Source organism: Alternaria metachromatica, assembly GCF_023757995.1.
Source record: "Alternaria metachromatica strain BMP 0045 chromosome Unknown scaffold_13, whole genome shotgun sequence".
Lineage (NCBI taxonomy): Eukaryota > Fungi > Ascomycota > Dothideomycetes > Pleosporales > Pleosporaceae > Alternaria > Alternaria metachromatica.
Window position 1 is genome coordinate 594,603 of NW_026055504.1, and position 19,081 is coordinate 613,683.

Below are 19,081 nucleotides of genomic sequence, written 5' to 3' on the forward strand. Positions count from 1 at the left end.
GCGTGTGATGTCATATTCTCATGACCCCCTACGGTTTGGCTTATTGGACTATACGGAAAAGATATAGAGGAGGCCGAACGTAGATTCTCTACGGTCTTTGCACCGCTAGAGTGATAGTCCATGGGGTTTGCGTCATCGCTGCTGATGTAGTCGTTGAGAATCTCCCAGGTAGGATACTGAGACTGTACTGTCTGTTCTTGAGTGAAAGGATCTTGAAAGAACTGGTCTGTCCCAGTGGCTGATACAGGCTCCGGCTGAACATGTTGTCTCGACAGGACGTCAGTGTCCATATAGGTGGTATCTTGAAGGATTTCATTCGGGTATGGTGGTTCAGGTGCAGTCTCGGAGTCGAAACCTGAAGGAGTGGATAAGCTTGGTGTAGGTGACCAGTCTGAAGGCCAATTCGACGTGACTTCCGAATCGGTCCGTCGAACGGAAGGAGTGTGTAGCATGAATGTGCCGAACTCATTGCCACTTGGTGATGGGCGTTGCCTTGTAACTTTGACAAACGGAGACCCATCTGGATTCCTCTTCCTCACCCGGCCCGGCTTTCCGTGTTTTCTCGAGACGCCGTATACACATTTCGTGCGGGTTTGGAGGCAGCGCACACAGTCTGGATGCTCTTTGCTGCACTTGACTTTCGACGCGGCACAGGCGTCGCATGAAGCCCGGAGTTTTAGATTCCCGTCTCGTCGAGGTGTAAATGGTTTGGGTGCTGAAGTAGGTGTAGACATCTTGAGTGGTGTCCTGTTGCTCTCAAGTATGACCGGTGATCTCCAGAGAATAGGTCGAGATGGTGTAGACATTATGATATAACGGGCATCCTCTGTCAAAGAGTCGGTGTCGGGTAAAGGGTAAGCTGAGCGTTGTACTACCAATCCCTTCAGGCCAGTTCCAGCTCCATGAGGCTCCACCGCCTTTATATATGAACAGTTCTCTGAATATTCTTACCTTTCCCAAATGCATCATTGTGGTGTAGGTGAGATTTAGCGCTCTCGCATAAAGCTGCATCGCAGGATTACCATTGCCATGATTAGCGCACCCGCATGTCTCAGCCCTCGCGCCCACATCATACCTTGCTACCCGGCAAGCGAGCTACACACGTCTCTATGAGGTCTGTTCGCTGCATACTGCATACTGTCTGCGACCATGTCAACGGCTGCAGCTATCTTGATCCCTGACACCACGTTTTCCAGGTGTGAAGGTGTGGTGTGAGTGGCCAGTAGGGAAGCTAATGCAGGTGGTGGACGGCTGTGCGAGAGAAAATACGTCTTGGTAGTGGTGCAGATGCAGCACCCAATGAACAAATGATGTGTCAGCCGCATTGTGCTGACAGAAGACTCTGATACTGAACGGCATCGCAGCGTTTACTTGCAAAAACGAGTGCCAAGATGAACGGCTGATGCTGGCTACCGGACGAACGGCAGGTGCAGTCGCTGCACGCAGTTTCTTAAGAGCTCTGCGCTTGTCCAATGTCGCAGGACCGACCCTGCTCTCGATGTGGTGAGCGCAGTCGTTGGAACATCGCACATGTATAGTAACACAGCAACATACTCTAACACATGAGAGGAAGTTGAGAACATTCATTCATCTGAATCGAAGACGATACAGAGATCCATCGTGCCTTCCAATGACGAGGTACATCAGGCTAGCGTGCTGCTGGCCGAGATGGGTAAGCGCTGCCTGCAGCCCAAAATAACTCTCCACCTCAGTGGCCGGCCCACCCTCCTTCTGCAGCACCTTTCGATCCTGCTCCTATAAACGTCTTTCTACGTATCCTTGACAGCTTCTGCATATTGTCTCTATGACGGTGAGCCCACGTGTGCTTGTTATCCACTCATAGTTATTCATTTGTCGGCTGTGCACCGGGTGGAGCTCCTCCGTTGCTATATGCAGGTCGCGATACTGTTCCGTGGATCAGATAACCTGAATAGGATGGCATTAATTCTCTAGCCAGGAACGATAGAAGAGGTTAAGTGCGGATCTGCGAAGTAAGCTCGAAGACTCGGGGACGATCCTTGGAGCTTGTGGTACCTGAGCCTAGAGGTAGAATACATTGAGCATGGCAGGAACAAGTGTTTAATCTGCGTACACTGCTTGGAGGAGATTCGAAAGCTTACAATAAAAGTGAGAGTATGTTGATAGTAATAGTGAGCCCCCTCTAAAATCCACAGCAATGAGCACTCATCATGACGGTATTAACTGATCGTAACAGCGACATACCTTCATCTGCGACGACCTCGCGATCTGATTCATCACCGTCTTCTGCAAACTACCACATTGAGCCCACCACATCCACAACTAAACCGAATCCATCTCCAACCGCACCCTCCCAGGCTGCCCAAAGCCCAGTTCGTCCACGCAGCATGCAGCTGCCGAACATGTAAGCGAAACAATTACTGCTATTCGCTCGCTCGCCTACCTACCTGCCCACCAGGTAAAAGCACGCGACACAGCCTCCATATGCACGCCGCAACCGCCAAACTCATGCAGGTTGGAAACGTGGTCAGCCAGGTTACTATCTTCACGGCTGACGGCCCAATTCGATATTCGCTAATCTCATGGCCATGGCCGTGTGCGCGGTTCCACGCGGCCGGGAACCGGTGAAGCAGAAAAGGTGGACATGCTGTAGCGAAGAGATATGGAGGATGGAAGCGCTGCAGGTGTGTTTGTTTGACAAGAAGAGGTGCGAGGGGTAGACACGTGGGAAATATGTGATATTGCGGCTCTTTGGTTTCCAGAGATCAGCCGATCTCAACGCCTGACGCTCCAGCGCAGCCTTATGCAAGCTTAATCAATAACACTAGACTGCCAATATGGTCCTGGTAAACACCTTTACGCCATAACGTACCCGGTTATGCATGGACAAACAATGCCGAAAGACTGGCTACAAGTAGTTCCCACCCGAATATGCCAGTTCTGCGCCATCAAACACCATGATCGTTTCCAACAGTGGACTGCGCCTTCAACTAAGAGACCGCCTCTTTCATCGCTTCATCATTGGACGTCTTTTGAGCCGCGGTCGATTCTAGCCGAGAAATCTACTCTTCAGCCTCTGTATTCCAGATCTCCACCTCCCTGTTTTCCAACTCCTTCATCTTCTCTTCTCCGAATATGGTCTCCGTCGGCAACCCTGTCTTGCCGTAGTTTACAACAGGACCAATAGTATTGATCCATTGCTGTCTCCTCTCCATGAGAGTGCGTATTGGCTCGCCAACGCCCGGTCTCGAAATGCCAGCGTTGGCCACAGGATGACTTCCGCCTCCTGCACCACCGGGCCGCTTGTTTTGTTTCTTGCCCTTGCCGATGTTGCGGTTGCGCTTGAGGTATGCGGCGTTGAGTTGATTGTCAAGATCGTCAGCTATAGTGTTGTACTCTTGCTGGGCTATGCGCTCTTCGGTGAGTTCGAGGAGGCGCTGTTTCCGCGCGCCGTTGATGATGGACTGTTTGCGGAGTTCTTCTTGCAGGAAGCGTAGCCGTTGAGCTACTTCGTCGTCAAAGTGGGAATCGTACGACTGTGCTTCGGCGTCTGCTTCCGAGATTAGGCCAAAGTGCTTGAGTTCCATCAGCACGCGATCCTCTATGCCAACATAGTCGGTGCGATTGGTTTGTTGCGGAGGTTTCCAACTGGGCTGGACAAGTTCGGGAAGTTGGGCGGCGGCGGGTATCGAGTTGTTGTTAGTGACATCTGCTGGTGCGCCTGCACCTTCGTCAATGTCCATGGCGTCTCCATTGATTCCATTCGTCTCGTGTTGGGAGTTCTGATTGCCGCGGCCCTCGGGACGTAATGTGGCTAGCAGTCGCGACAGGAGAGGACCGGTAGACACCTGGTCGGTCTCAAGCACGTCGTCTGTTATGTCTTCGGCTGCCCCGCGCGGGACGTTGGGCGGCGGTCGCTGGTCGTTGGAGTCTATGTGCATAGAACCATCCTCTTCAGCCCAGATCTCCTTGTAATGCCGCGGGCCCCGCCTAGGAAGCACAAAGGGCGCTACTCGGTCGCCGCGCTCTTTCAGGAAAGCAACATCTTCCTCGGTAAGTGGTCGTATGTATGGTTCAACGTAGTTGGCGAAGACAGTGGCATTCACCTGCGACGGGGGCTTGGCGTTGGAGAAGTCCTTTGCTGGTGGTGACCCGGCTATCCTGTCCCGGAGATTGGACTTGGGAAAGTCGGCGACGCAGTAAATCTCCTTCCTTTCCTCGATCGACATGCCCGGGGTAACTTCGCGTATATGGTATATGGTGGGGTCATCGAATTTGGCGGGGTCTGGGCCAAAGGTTTGGAACTGCGGTACGGCGGGCGCGGGCGCCGGTTGGTGGGAGACATCGGAGCCGCTGGGTGAGGGAGCATCGGCTGGTCCGCCGCCGGCAGCAGAGGGCGGGGCTTGGGATATCGGCGATGAGATGGCGGAGGAGTTTTCTGTGCGTGAAGTCAGATGTCTGTCGAGTCCTCTGATCTTGAGCTTGACGATCAACTGTCGGCGTCTAGGAGCCATGTTGAAGAATGTAAAGTGTAGTGCATGTGGAGAGTGATTGCATGGGTACAAATAGAGTCGCAGGGAAGAGTGATTGCCCGGTGTTTGTTGACTTACCTTTGGCGTCACCACCGTCCTGCCTGGCCAGGCCATGGGCACCGGTCGCAGGTGGGTGCTTTCCGTCCTCGTCGTGCTTCTTGCTCACCTTCTTGAGCTTGTGTTTGCGCTCCTCGCCGTCCTTTTCCCTGTCTCTTTCACGCGGCGCGCGGTTCTTCTTGTTGTTCATGAGTTCCCTCAGCGCACCTTCCGACTGCACGCAGCGTGATTCGACGTTCTTCAGGACATTCTTCTCGATGTTATCGCGCATAAGAAAGAGCTGCTTGCCGGATGGAATCGACGAGCCGCTGGTGCCGCCGTCCAGAATGTCCTCGACGGTAGTAGGGCACTTCTTGAGATATGAGCTCAGGCGGTTTCCAAAGTACGATGACGACGCGGCAGGCTCGACCGAGGCGCGCACATTGGGGAGCGGCGTTGTGTTCCGGCTGCGAGGTGGCTGCGAGGGCTTGGAGCCCGGCTTGGTCGCCTTTCCCTTGCTACCCAGACCTGGGGGCGCCATACTGGACGTGTCGCAGTGGGTTGTCGGGGTATGCGGGGAAGGAAGTCGCGTCGGCGCACGGCAGACGCGAGGCGGTGGCGGAAGTCTGGAGGCTACCGGCGTGCTATCATGGGCGCTCTACGGGCGACGGGCGTGCATCAATGGGGTTCGCAGCAGGCGTCGGCGGTGGTGGCATGGCCGTCGCGGGCATGCATGGTGTTGGCAGGCCTGGAGGTCCGGGGCGTGCTAGCCTCAGGACACGCCAAGTCGCGAAAGCCCATGGGCGCTGCGATAAGATGGATCGTGTCGGCGGCCCAACGTCATTAGCGACGCCTCATCACTATTCATGCACAACGGCATCGTCTGTAATTGCCCGAGGGGCCTGTGTGCATGCTGTGCGGTGTCTCTTGACGCAATCTCCTGTTCGCGCCAGTGAATCAAGCTTTGGCTAACGTGCTGCCCGGGGCTGTCGAATCCCATCCGGGAGGGGGCGGCTGCGTGTTGCTTCCGACCAGCCTCAATGCTAGCCACCCGCTGCCAGCTCCACCACCATCATCGCCGCCTCTTAGCAGACTGCCTTCCTGCGCTCGCTCGACACCCGCTCTACCAGCAATGCATTGTAGTCGGTCTGTACTAGCGGCCTCTGTGTAACCCTCGTCCAGTGCGCGCTGTCATCTATAGCCACTCGCAGTCGCTCCAACATGTGTACGCCACACAGGCTTGCCGCCCGTTCGCCTCTGGCACCCACGCTGACCCTCCCACAGCTGCCCAGCGGATTGGCATTTTTACCATCGACTTCCCGGATCCGCTCGTGATCGACTACGATAACAACCAGTTCATCACCCTCAACGACTCCGTCTCGTTCCAGTATCGCATCCTCAACAACATCCAGACCCTGTCCACCAAGGGCGTCGACAGCAACCAGGACCCATACGGCATTCTCTACGTCCCCGATGTCAGCACAAACAGCTGTAGGGAACAAGAACGACTTCACGTGCCCGAGAATGCGACGCGGATAGCGAATCTGCCCACCGACAAGGACTACGCCCTCATCGCCGTCGCGCCCTGGTTCTCGGCGCAATGTACGACGGAGTACTTCGCCGCCGCGCGCAACCTTCCCACGAAGGCCTTCCTCACATATCAGCCAGGCGACACCAACGCCAAGCCCCCAGTGCTGAACGATGCGTCGTGGAACCTTCAGGATGGCGGTAGTTGGCAGACGGCTAACGACTTTCCCACCTACGCCCTGTCGTCAATAACGGGCAACAATATCATGGATCAGCTGAACGAGTACTCTGGAAATCTCAGCTCAGTGCCCCATGCCGATGAACTATCACAGATCTACAACTCGTCCGACTATGTGCGGCTATGGGCAACCGTCAGTACTGGTGAGTACAGCCTGCTCACATCCATGAATGCCACTGACCTCACTGCTTAGACTCCGGTGGCCAGCTCCCAAGTCTATGGGTTTTCCTCGTCATCGTACTCGCAATCCTCCTCGTCGCTGTCAGCATCACCTCCCTCATCATGCACATTATCCAACGGAGACGGCGCAACGATCTCCGCGAGCGCGTTCTCAACGGCCAGGTTGACCTCGAAGCGTTGGGCGTCAAGCGCCTGACAGTCTCGCAACAAGTCCTTGACAAGCTTCCCATACACACCTACACTGCTCCTGCCACTGCGAGTGAGCCCGAGAAAGCGACTACACTCCAGCCGCCGAATCAAACACTGGGAATGCTACATGCCGCTGTAGATGCGGAAACTGGACACAAGGGGGCTCCGTTATCCCGTCGCTCATCTGCACCCACAGTGCCTACATCTGGCGTGTCGGCTGCGTGGTCACAGCCTACATGCCCAATTTGCATGGACGATTTCGAAGCCAACGAGACTCAAGTGCGCGAGCTTCCATGCCACCACATTTTCCACCCCGAATGTATCGATACCTTCCTCCTCAGTCACTCCTCGCTGTGTCCTATGTGCAAGCAGACCGTATTGCCTGCCGGCGCTTGTCCGGTCAAGATCACCAATGTCATGGTACGGCGAGAGCGCCATATCAATCGCATGCGCGCGCGCAGTGCACATACAGCGAGCGCCCAACCAAGCTCTGCATCCACAGCACCAGCACTGCCAACTAGACCGCCGGTGGCTTTTGGGTCGCTTGGTAGCAGGATAGGCGGTGCCATATCTGGACGGCGCATCTTCAGTGCGCCTGTGCGCACGCAATCACGACCACACGATATCGAAATGGCAACCACACCGCCACCAGATGCCCCGACGCATCACCAATCGACCAATGCGCCACCTTCACAAACCACGCAAGACTGCAGTCCCACACAAAACAGACGAGAATGGGCACGGCAACGAGCATTGGCTATGCTTGGTCCGCGTCATGCACCGGCTAGTGATGTGGAAGAAGAAGAGAGCATTCCGAGGTGGCGGCGGGTGTTCCGCAAGGTCTTTCCAAGTTAATAAGCGATTTCCTTCATCACGATACCTCAGCATAGTTTCGGCGCAACACTCTCATTAAAGTAATGTATTACCATGGCGTTCAGTATCACGGGAGCGCGTTTGGATTGGGAAAGGGAGATACCAGGGCTACATAGGATATGGCCATCGCGTACAAATGTTGAATTGTATTATCTTTGAATCTGCTATCTCATGCTTTGAGCCTATCGGTTTCCGGCTGTGTGGGCTTAGCTGCTTCTGCCATGTCGTGGCTTCCCAACCTATTTATCCAGATCACACATCCAACAACAGCAGCTACCCAACACCTTATCTCCGCGCCTCCTTGTCGGAGCCCTATATTCGACCACAGTGCGCTAGCACAAAAATTATGCGTCTTTCAGCTCGGGGCAGTCGCGCAAATCACACTGGGACGAACAACGAGCACCGCCGATATTGCCATTGATGAATGACACGAACGCTAGAAGCAAACCTCTCCCTGATTCCCGCACTACCGTTTTGCTGGCTGCAGAAAGTCTTTTGATTCTACTAGCTCGCTAAAGCTTTCAAACTCTCCCAGGAAGTCCAGCCCATAATCAGCCGTCGCACGTCTGGTTCGTGACCTCGACCGGGTCCATCAATCTAATATATACAACATTCGCCTCTTGCATACCCGTCTTGTACTTGTCACGCTACGGTAATTTCCACAACAACTATTTTTGGATTGGCTCTTCCTCAAGCGTGTGCTTTTTACCCCAGAATCTGAACGTTCTAGAGCAAGATTGCCCTGCATTTGGCGGCATCGTCTCGCTTGCTTGCCGGCTGTCTCGTACGGAAGTCTACGAGCAATATCGACGGGCAGATCTCATATCTAAAGCATGGCAACCTTACCATCTTTGTTTTCATCTCCGAGCTAGAAGTGCAAGAGGCGAATGCAAGGTCGTCTGTTGGTAGCGAGTGGCTATCTTTCGCCGTCCTACAAGAAAATGTAGCCAATTACAAGTCTATGTCTGAGGACCACAAGACTGCTTGGTTTGCACAAAGAGCTTTCCGGAGTAGGTGTGGTCAAGATGTACTACTCACGTTCTAGGTCTCGTACTCGGATAATACGTTGACATATAAGACCATCATGTCCCACAATTGCTCCAGTCTGAATAACAACACTACACTACGACCATTATTCCGCAGTCTAAATCTCTTTATCAGCCTGCTCTATCTTCTCGATCTACATCAGTAAACACCAACACGATGAAGTACATACTTACCGCCCTCGCCCTTGCGGCCGCCACCATCGCTGCTCCAACATACCAAGCACCAGATTCATTCAAAATCAAGAGCGTTGTTAGCGGTGGCTCAGGATGCCCCCAGGGCAGTATCGACATCAACTGGACCGAGAACGGCATCATGCCAATCTGTAAGCTGCTACCGCGTCATATTCCCTCTTGCTCTCTCTACTAACCACACACTCAGACTTCAATAAGCAGTTCACAGCGCGAGTCGGCAACGGAAACGCCGCAGAAGACTCACGGAAGAATTGCCAGATCAACCTCGGGCTCGAATTCTCCCCCGGCTTCTCCTTCGCCATCTTCAGCGCAGACTACACTGGCTGGGGCGAGCTGGACGGCGGTGTTACTGGTGTAGTAAAGTCGACATACTACTTCTCCGGTCAGCAAAGCCAGTCGACATCAGCACTGAGCATTCAAGGCCCTTTCAATGGCAAATACTTCAAGCAGGACAACGTGCCAGCTGCAGTCTGGTCACCATGTGGTAGCGATGCCGCTTTCAACATCAACAGCGAGGTCGCCTTGACACCATTTGCTACACCGGCCAGCGGTGTGCTTGCTGCGACAAAGGAGGCTGGTCGCTTTACATCAAATCTGTACGTGCAGTGGAGAAAGTGCTAGTGGGGAATACTCGGAGTATGTGTAAAGGGGGGCCTGATGGAAATTGTAGTTGTAGATCATGCTTGGTGCCACGTAGAGATGTCAAAATTTTCTTTCTCCTAATTGCGAACGCTCATCACTCTGTCGACTGTGCTTGTGCATCTTATCAATTTTTTGCATAGCCTGTGGCTCTTGCATGTTGGTATCCACGCAGTACGCTGTGACCAGTAAGCTTCTCCACAGCATGTGCATGATGTGGCGGGTGCGGTGACACATGAACATCGCACCGCGACTACAAATCTTCAACACCAGCTTGGCTCTCAAACCCTTTCCACAACATTCTATCCGCCCTGCCCACTATACCGACCTCTTATCGTCTCACCACGAGACATGCGGGTGTTGTTGATCGTTAGCCCGTATCCACCCGCTTCACTAACGTGATGATCGTAAGGCAAGACAAGAAGCCGCGGCAGGGACGATAACACTGAAACTCTTGCGCGATCCACAAAGGGAACCACAAGAGTACGCGGACACAGGTTCGTCCGTTTTGTAAAGCGAGAAAGGGAAAAAACTAGTCTCGAAGACGACACGTCGAACGCTAGTCATGGCCTTGGCAGTCGCGATGTCCGTTTTCCAACGAAAGATCTAGCCACGTGAAGCGATTGTCCCGCGTTCAAGGGGAAGGAATCCACTTCTCGATACGGCAAGCACCGCAATGGACCCGGCGGGGTGCAGCGGCCTGTACAAACACAAGATGCGCAGACGGTGGGCAATTGCCGGGAGTGTTTAGTAACGACTGCGACCTGGAATCCGACCGACGTCGGGAGCTACTGAAAGACTCGGAAATCTTGGAAGCTGACGATGATAGCTAGCTCATTTGACGGTAGACGGCTCATCTGGGCGGCAAACACCCACTCGAGCTAAGCCCCAAGAATAGCGGGGAATAATATTTTATTGGGGAAGGGATGATGCAAGCGGTAACCTGCTGTTTGTGACCCCACTTCGAAGGGTCTCAGCCAAGATGCTACAACAGGCGTACTGCCGAGGATAGGAACAGTCGCGTGGCGACTCGACTCGTTTAAGAAGTGACCTTGACCCGATCGACTTGTCTCTGCCGATACCCAAATCAACTCTTGCACCACCACTACTACCATCGCCTCAATCATGTCTCCAGGAAAAGTTTCGACTCTCGACTTTGAGACCTTCTACAACATTATCGACGGCAAGCAGCGCGGTTCGGACAACATTCACCATGGTATCAACCCCGCAACTGGCCAGCAACTCTGGGACGTACCCATTGCGAGCGAGCAGGACCTGAACGACGCTGTTGCGGCCGCGAAGAAGGCCTTCCCCGCATGGAGAGATACCCCGGTAAGTTCTGACTGTACGAAGTGCATGTGAGACATATACTGACTTTCTACCTCTGCAGATTGAGAAGAGGAAGGAGCTCCTTAACAAGGTCGCCGAGTCGTACCAGCAACACACCGATGACTTTGTCAACCTGCTCTGCAAAGAGTCTGGCAAGCCGGTACGTCATGGCAGTTGCCGGGGTCATTGACACCCTTGCTAACATACAAGTAGAGAAAGTTTGCTGCCATTGAGGTTGGTGCCGTTGCTGGATTCATCGGTCACCACTTGACTCTCGATGTCCCTTCTGAGAAGGTTGAGGATGAGGAGAAGACCATCTACACAGAGTACTCACCTCTCGGTGTTTGCGGTGCCATCTGCCCATGGAACTTCCCTCTTGTTCTGAGCACTGGAAAGATCGCACCAGCCCTCATGACCGGAAACTGCATGATCGTCAAGCCTTCACCCTTCACACCTTACACAGCTCTGAAGTTTGTAGAGCTGGCACAAGAGATCCTCCCTGCAGGTGTCCTGCAAGTAGTCGGCGGCAACAACGAGCTCGGTGTTCAGATGTGCCTCCACCCCGACATCGCCAAGATCAGCTTCACCGGCTCCATCGCTACCGGAAAGAAGGTCATGGAGACATCTGCAAAGACCCTCAAGCGCGTCACACTTGAGCTGGGTGGCAACGATGCGTCCATCATCCTTCCCGATGTCGACATCAAGAAGACTGCGCCTGAGGTCGTCATGGGTGCGTTCCAGAACAGTGGTCAGGTATGCGTTGCCACCAAGCGCATCTACATCCACGAGTCCATCTACAAGGAGTTCCTCGAGGAGATGGTCAACTTCACCAAGTCGATCAAGATCGGTAACCCAGACGATGGCGACAACCTGCTCGGACCTGTCCAGAACCAGATGCAGTACGAGCGCGTAAAGGGCTTCTTCGAGGATAGCAAGGCCAAGGGCTACAAGTTCGCCGCTGGCCAGCCCGACGTCAGCACTGGAAAGGGGTACTTCATCCAGCCAACGATCATCGACAACCCACCCAACGACTCCCGTATCATCCAAGAAGAGCCATTCGGTCCTATCGTGCCCACCCAGCCATGGTCCGATCTTGATGAGGTCGTCGCACGCGCTAACAACACAAACACCGGTCTCGGTGCCTGTGTTTGGGGCAAGGACGTCGAGAAGGCCTGCAAGGTAGCGCGCCGTCTCGAAGCTGGTTCCGTGTTCGTAAACTCATGGGAGAAGCCAACACCTCAGGCGATATTTGGAGGCCACAAGGAATCTGGCATCGGCGGAGAATGGGGCAAGACCGGTCTTCTTGCATACTGCAACCCGCACGTCATGCACGTCTACAAGTCATAATTGTGGGCAGTTAACACCCTGCATGATCACATAGATGAGCAAAGGGGATGATCACAGCCTAGTCAATACAAGAATGTTTTGAAATGCTTGAAAGGCTTGAGTACCTTGACCCTGCGATGATGTGGCGGGATCCATTGAACGAAGGAACATGAAGCATTTGATAACCGGTGGCTATCATAGAATCGTCTGTTCGCCTGGTGTTTGTACCGAAAAGGGTTTAGATGACATCTACCTCTGACAGGCTTAGCGCTTGGCGCACCCAGAGCACGGGCCCGCATGATGCTTCGTGCCTGGATGGCGGTTCTCCATTCATATCGCATGAGCGGCACCTACCCACACGCAATATCATCGTTTTGCTGTACGCCGCATCAGCCCACTGTTCATCGACTTGTCGTTCGTCGATGTTGGACTGGAGCGGCTAAACTCGCTCGGTTCCGAGGTTCCTTTGGGCGCTGCCGTGCAATGATCTCCAGGATGCCGTTTCACGGTTTCATGAAACAATGCGCCTCATGGGAGCTAACCGCCCAAATTTGACCCACCAGGGAATCGTTCCAGACGCATAATCGCGGCTGGTGGTTTGTATAAGATGGAATCGCATCCGCCGCCATACTGTTTCTTCACTCACTCGGTCATCACCATTCTCTACACACTCTCTCTATCTTCTCTTCTTTGAACTCTACTGGAAGCGTGCTTCCTGACATTCTTTTCTTGAATACCCACATAGAAGCGAGCTTCTATCCTTTTTCCACCTACCAACCGAACACCTTTGAACCCGAACCGATCGAAAAGTAGCAATCATGCATTTCAGCACATCCTCCATCTATTTCGGTGTCGTCGCCTTGTCCTCGACTTCCGCTGTCCTCGCAGCTGCTCCCTACGGACAGTGCGGTGGTCAGGGCTTCCAGGGCGACTCTACCTGCCCCCAGGGATGGTCCTGCGTCAAGAGCAACGACTGGTACAGCCAGTGCGTTAGCGGTGGTGGAAACGGCCAGGCACCTCCTGCTGCTACCGGTGTTGCACCAGCGCCCGTTGTTCCCTCCGCTGCGCCTGTGCCATCGATGAACGCCACTGAGCCCATCGCTGCCCCTGTCGCTGTTGCCCAGCCTGCTGCCACTGGCTCCACCGGTGGTGCCAACGGCTCCACCCCCGACGTCGCTGGAAGCGGTGCCAACGGTGCCAAGTGCTCCCTCGATGCTGCCTTCAAGTCGCACGGCAAGAAGTACCTCGGTGTTGCTACCGACCAGGGTGCTCTCGGCAAGGGCAAGAACAAGGAGATCATTGTCGACAACTTCGGCCAGGTCACCCCTGAGAACAGCATGAAGTGGGATGCCACCGAGGCCACCCAGGGCAAGTTCACCCTCGACGGCGCCAACGCGCTCGTCAGCTTCGCCACCGAGAACAACAAGCTCATCCGTGGACACACCACCGTCTGGCACTCCCAGCTCCCTACCTGGGTCTCTTCCATCACCGACAAGACCAAGCTCCAGGAAGTCATGGTCGCTCACATCAAGAAGCTCATGACCACCTACGCCGGCAAGGTCTACGCCTGGGACGTCGTCAACGAGATCTTCAACGAGGACGGTTCCTTCCGCTCCTCCGTTTTCTACAACGTTCTCGGCGAGGACTTTGTTGCCACCGCTTTCGCCACCGCAAAGGCCGCCGACCCAGAGGCCAAGCTCTACATCAACGACTACAACCTCGACAGCCCCAGCTACGCCAAGACCAAGGCCATGGCCAGCAACGTCAAGAAGTGGATCGCTGCCGGTGTCCCCATTGACGGCATCGGTTCCCAGTCTCACTTGTCTGGCAGCTGGCCCATCTCTGACTACCCTGCTGCTCTCAAGCTCCTCTGTGGCTCTGCTCCCGAGTGCGCCATGACTGAGCTCGACATCAAGGGTGGATCTGCTGCTGACTACAAGACTGCCGTTACTGCCTGCTTGGACGTCGAGAACTGTGTTGGTGTTACCGTCTGGGGTGTCAGCGACACTGACTCTTGGATCGGTGCTGCTTCCACTCCTCTTCTCTTCGACGGCAGCTTCAAGGCCAAGGAGAACTACAACGGTCTCTGCACCGCTCTTGCTTAGATGCGTAGAGTGAATATGAGAGTTGTAAACTGACTTTACCACCTTTCGGTAGACGTTCAGTGTTCGTTTTGTTGAGATGGGATGGAATTCTATCGTATATATATTTACTTCTTTAAGATGAGAACATCATCTCTCAATTGATCATTTGAATCATTTCACACTATTTCTCTACCCAGACAACAACGTGATGATGGAATGATGTTACATGTGCTTCGTTTTCCATAACGATTACGCTACTCCAAGTCGCAGGCTGACAGCCCTTCGGTGGGCCTCTAGTTCTTCAACGCGCGCGAGTTCCATGACAGCAGGTCCGACATTCTCGAGTCCTTCCTTAGTCAGGTGGGAGCTGGTGATGTGCTTGACGTATGATGACAAGTTGACACCGGAGTATTGCTTAGCGTAGCCGTATGTTGCTATCTCAAGTTAGCAGGAGGTCTGAAGAGAACATATTGGGATGACTTACGCAGAGAGTGGTTCACACCAGCAGAGTAATCTCCGACACTCTCTGGGGTCCATTGGCCAATAAACACACTTCCAGCATTCTCCACCATCTCAGCTACCTTCTCTGCATCATCGACTTGCAGGATGAGATGTTCGGGTGCGTAATCGTTACTTAGCTGCATAGCCTCCTCCATTGTGTCTACTGCAAGTGTGAAGGAGTGCTCGATAGCGCCACGGACGATGTCTACTCGTGGTAGTGCGGTCGCCTGCTTGTGAAGCTCGTCTTCGACTGCAACAAGCTGCGACTCATTCATTCCAACTGCAATCAAGATGACCTGAGAGTCGACACCGTGCTCAGCTTGGCTAAGAAGGTCGGATGCTACGAAGGCAGGGTTGGCGTTCGCGTCCGCAATGACGAGCACCTCACTCGGTCCCGCAGGCATGTCGATGCTCACACCGGCGTTGGTGTCGTTAGAAACATGCATCTTCGCAGCGGTGACGAACTGGTTGCCTGGACCGAGAATCTTGTCGACCTTGGTCACGCTTTCAGTACCGTATGCCATCGCCGCGACGGCTTGCGCACCACCAGCGAGGACGATGGATTCTGCGCCAACCTTGTGGGCAACGTAGACGACCTCGGGGGTGACTTGGCCATTAGAACGTGGCGGAGTCGCAAGCACGATCTTCTTGCATCCAGCGACCATGGCAGGTACACCAAGCATGAGCGCTGTAGAAGGAAGCACAGCTGTTCCACCAGGCACGTACAGGCCGACCCTCTCAATCGGTCGAGCGAATCGTGAGCACACGATGCCGGGCATAGTCTCTACTCTCAAAGGCTTGTCCTCTTTCTGCGCAGCGTGGAACTTCCTGATGTTCTCAAATGACACATCAATGGCCTTGGCCGTCTCAGGCCTCAACTGCATGAGCTCCGGAGGGAATGGTGCCCTCAGCACTGGCGAGGTAAGCGAAGTAGCCTTCTCGAACTTGTGTGTGTATTCTAGCAACGCAGCATCTCCGCGAGTTCTGACCGCCTCGATGATTGGTAGACATATACCCAGGATTTTGTCGGTCGAGCGTTGGGAGGGTCGTTGAAGGGTGGCGCTGATGGTCTCTGGCGTCTCGTTTTTGGTTGCATATCTTCGCATCGCAATGCGACCGTCCTTTGTGCCGGCGGGGTCATCCTTGCTCTTAGGCACTGAAGCGGCTTCCTTGATCTCTTCCTTCGTTGGGGGGTTTGTTGTACTGTTGGTCGCACCGTTCGTTGCTGCAGCTGCTTGGGCGGCAAAGGCCGGCTTAGCATCACCCTGTCGCCTTTTGACCTTGATGCTCTTCGCGTCGAGGTTGCGCTCGACATCCTCTAATGACACGCCAGACGCGATGCACTTGGTGAGAGCAAAGTAGAAAAGATCAGCAGCTTCGAACGCAACTTCATCTTTGGTGTTCGCGTCGCACAGCTCGGTGGCCTCCTCTAGTATCTTTGCCCTCAACAGCTGTGAGTCGTTGAAGAGTCGCGCAGTGTATGAGCCTTCCGGCGCTGAATCTTTCCGACTCTGGAGGGTCTTCTGTAGTTTCGACAGGCCGGTGTACTCGCCAAAGCAAGTGGGAGTTGCAAGGTGGCAGAAACCCCTGCCCTTCTGTCGCACCACAAACTGCAAGCAGTCGCTATCGCAGTCCAGCGCTAATGACACCAGCTCTTGGACATCACCACTGCTTTCGCCCTTGTACCACAACCCTCGCTTCCGGCTCTGGTATACACCCCGTCCAGTCTTGAGACTCTCCGCGACACTTTCTTCGCTGCTGTATACGAGCCCGAGGGCGACACCCCGCTCATCTGTGACGAGAGTTGTGAAAAGGCCGTCGGATCGGTCGCTCGTTGCGTTGGCCATGAACAGCTTCGCGACGCTCAACGCGTTTGTTTGTTTCGAGGGGTCGACCGTGAGGTTCTCGGCGGAGATGATTGGTATCGCGGATAATTTTGCTAGCTTCAGAACGCTCTCCATACTCGGCTTCGCAAACGAGACGAAGACGTTGGGGCGATCTGTTCCGTAGTCCTTTAGCCATGCTTCGACAAGGCCAACATCCTCCACTTGGTGGGAGTAGATGTCCACTGATGTGCCCGCGATAGCTTCTATGATCTCTTCCTTTGTGTTTCCCGGCAAGCACAGCACCATTCTGTCTTGGTCGATCTTCAATGTCTTGAGCTGATCTAATTGCTGGCGGGTAACGAATACCTTGGCGGCGCCGGCATCGAGGAGAGATACGACATCGTCGATTGAGGTGACGGAAGCAACACCTAGATAGTTGGCGAAGCGGCCTACCGATTGCTTCAGGTGGGAGAGGGTCTCATCGATGGTCTCGTCGGTGACTCGAACAAAAACGTTGCCGACAAAGGACAATGCTTGAACATCAAGGCCTTGGGTAGATTTCGTGTAAGCAGCCAGATCAATCGCAGCAACAAGATTTGGTGCCATGGTGTAGAGTTTGGTGCGATTGAGGCTTGGACAGAAAGTGTGATTCACACTTGATGCGTGAGTCGCTAGTTCATTATAGAAAAAGTTCCAGAACTAGCAGATGCCAAATCGCGGGGCGGGCTGCCCCACTACGGCGATGACGACAACAACGTAAGCACCGACGCGCTTCAGACGCGTCGCACTTACCGGATAGCCTCGGGTTAATATATATAACCTCTGGATACTGTTGTTTCCGTTCCGAGAGATACCTTCGCACACCCTGCTCACCCTTTGTATTTGCAGATTACTAGTTGACTTTGGACACTGGATTCGTCTCCTCTCGTTATTTTTCCCTGGCCTAGCGTACGAACCGAGGTCCAGACTGAAGCGCAGGTAACTAGCGAACTGTAATCACCAACATGGAATCCCAAGGTACGATCAGTATTAGATGCTCGGAGACACCGGAACCACTCCAATGGCTCCACGGCATCTCCTTGGTCCGGAGAGATCCACAGCGGATGGTGGACTTGTTCATTCCGCCCGTAGCCCAGGATAGTACATGTACCCCACTCCATTGTGAAGGCTGCCTAGCGAAACCCACTATAATTCGTGTGTAGTCTGGCGAGTATAAAAGGGTCGAATGCTCTCCGCGGATGCCTGATCTCCAGTAAACCTGAAAACACCTCTTTCATCACGAACATGTCTTATTCACCACCCGACTCCGCCAAACCTTTCACTCTCAATGTCTCTGACCAGAGCATTTCGGAATGGCGTCAACTCCTCCAGCTCTCTAAGCTGGCCCCTGAAACTTGGGAAGGACGACAGGAAGACCGCCGCTTTGGCGTGTCCCGCAAGTGGCTGTCCGATGCAAAGGACTACTGGCTGAACAAGTACGACTGGCGCGCGCAAGAAAAACACATCAACTCGTTCCCGAACTACAAGATGCTAATCGAGGACGTCGATATGCATTTTGTCGCTCTTTTCTCTGAGAAGAAAGATGCCATCCCCATCATCTTCATGCACGGATGGCCAGGCAATTTCCTCGAATTTCTGCCTATGTTGACGTTGATCAAGGAGAAGTATTCAGCCAAGGACCTACCATACCACATCGTCGTGCCCTCACTGCCCGGGTACACCCTGAGTACCGTGCAGTCGGTAGATAAGGAATGGACTCTGGCAGACAGCAGTCGCGTCATGAACCAGCTGATGCTGAATCTGGGCTTCAACAAGTACCTCGCCCAGGGAGGAGACGTTGGCAGCTTTACGGCGCAAATGATGAGCCAATTGTACGACTCCTGTGTAGCATTGCATTGTAAGTCCAACTCCATATATCGATTACTCTGATTCTGATGTACCAGTGAACCTGATAAGTGGTCTTCCTAAGCCGGACGAGAACACTCCTTTGAATGAGGTAGAGAAGAAATCACTCGGTTACGCAAAGGAATGGGCAACCAGCGGAACGGCCTACGCTCAGGAGCATGGCTCGAGACCCAGTACGATTGGGAATGTGTTGGCATCGAGCCCGCTCGCACTCCTTGCATGGTAATGTCATCGTTTTACGTAGAGAGGTGTTTCCACTAATGTCGTTCAGGATCGGTGAGAAGTTTCTTGAATGGAGCGATGAGGACCCGTCCCTCGACGAGACACTCACCAATGTGTCACTTTACTGGTTCACCGAAAGCTTTGCTCGTTCTATCTATCCCTATCGCGCGCTCTTTGGATCGGGTGCTAGGGACATCGGTGCGCCTAAGAAGCCACTCGGTTTCTCGTTCTTCCCACGAGAACTGGCCCCAGGCATCAAGAGCATCTTGGAGAAAGAAACAAACTTGGTATTCTATAAGCAGCACGAAAGCGGTGGACATTTTGCTGCTCTGGAAAAACCGAAAGAGCTCTGGCAGGATGTTGAGGAGTTTGCCGGCAAGGTTTGGAAGGTATGAGATGGCATGAATGATGGTGTCAGTCCTGCTTCTGTGCATGAAGGACGACTGACATGATGAAG

General features: G+C 53.8%; 6 protein-coding genes across 6 annotated transcripts; 4 read left to right on the top strand and 2 right to left on the bottom strand.

Annotated features, from left to right (window-relative positions):
* Positions 1–3,041: 3,041 nt before the first annotated feature.
* Positions 3,042–5,088, bottom strand: J4E83_006220 (uncharacterized protein; the record flags this gene model as incomplete). Its single annotated transcript, XM_049333135.1, has 2 exons — positions 3,042–4,417; positions 4,590–5,088. The coding sequence occupies 2 exons, from the start codon at positions 5,086–5,088 to the stop codon at positions 3,042–3,044; spliced, it is 1,875 nt and encodes a 624-aa protein (XP_049187825.1).
* A 3,669-nt stretch (positions 5,089–8,757) lies between these two features.
* On the top strand, positions 8,758–9,413 carry J4E83_006221 (uncharacterized protein; the record flags this gene model as incomplete). Its single annotated transcript, XM_049333136.1, has 2 exons — positions 8,758–8,923; positions 8,980–9,413. 2 exons carry the CDS (start codon positions 8,758–8,760, stop codon positions 9,411–9,413), a joined length of 600 nt encoding a protein of 199 aa, XP_049187826.1.
* A 1,143-nt stretch (positions 9,414–10,556) lies between these two features.
* J4E83_006222 (uncharacterized protein) lies at positions 10,557–12,107 on the top strand (the record flags this gene model as incomplete). The annotated part of the gene is made up of 3 exons (XM_049333137.1): positions 10,557–10,763; positions 10,822–10,920; positions 10,974–12,107. The coding sequence occupies 3 exons, from the start codon at positions 10,557–10,559 to the stop codon at positions 12,105–12,107; spliced, it is 1,440 nt and encodes a 479-aa protein (XP_049187827.1).
* A 797-nt stretch (positions 12,108–12,904) lies between these two features.
* On the top strand, positions 12,905–14,191 carry XYNF3 (Endo-1,4-beta-xylanase F3; the record flags this gene model as incomplete). The annotated part of the gene is made up of 1 exon (XM_049333138.1): positions 12,905–14,191. The coding sequence occupies one exon, from the start codon at positions 12,905–12,907 to the stop codon at positions 14,189–14,191; it is 1,287 nt and encodes a 428-aa protein (XP_049187828.1).
* A 228-nt stretch (positions 14,192–14,419) lies between these two features.
* HIS3 (imidazoleglycerol-phosphate dehydratase) lies at positions 14,420–17,103 on the bottom strand (the record flags this gene model as incomplete). The annotated part of the gene is made up of 2 exons (XM_049333139.1): positions 14,420–14,604; positions 14,655–17,103. The coding sequence occupies 2 exons, from the start codon at positions 17,101–17,103 to the stop codon at positions 14,420–14,422; spliced, it is 2,634 nt and encodes an 877-aa protein (XP_049187829.1).
* Positions 17,104–17,781: 678 nt separating this feature from the next.
* On the top strand, positions 17,782–19,019 carry J4E83_006225 (uncharacterized protein; the record flags this gene model as incomplete). Its single annotated transcript, XM_049333140.1, has 3 exons — positions 17,782–18,394; positions 18,441–18,624; positions 18,674–19,019. The coding sequence occupies 3 exons, from the start codon at positions 17,782–17,784 to the stop codon at positions 19,017–19,019; spliced, it is 1,143 nt and encodes a 380-aa protein (XP_049187830.1).
* Positions 19,020–19,081: the final 62 nt, after the last annotated feature.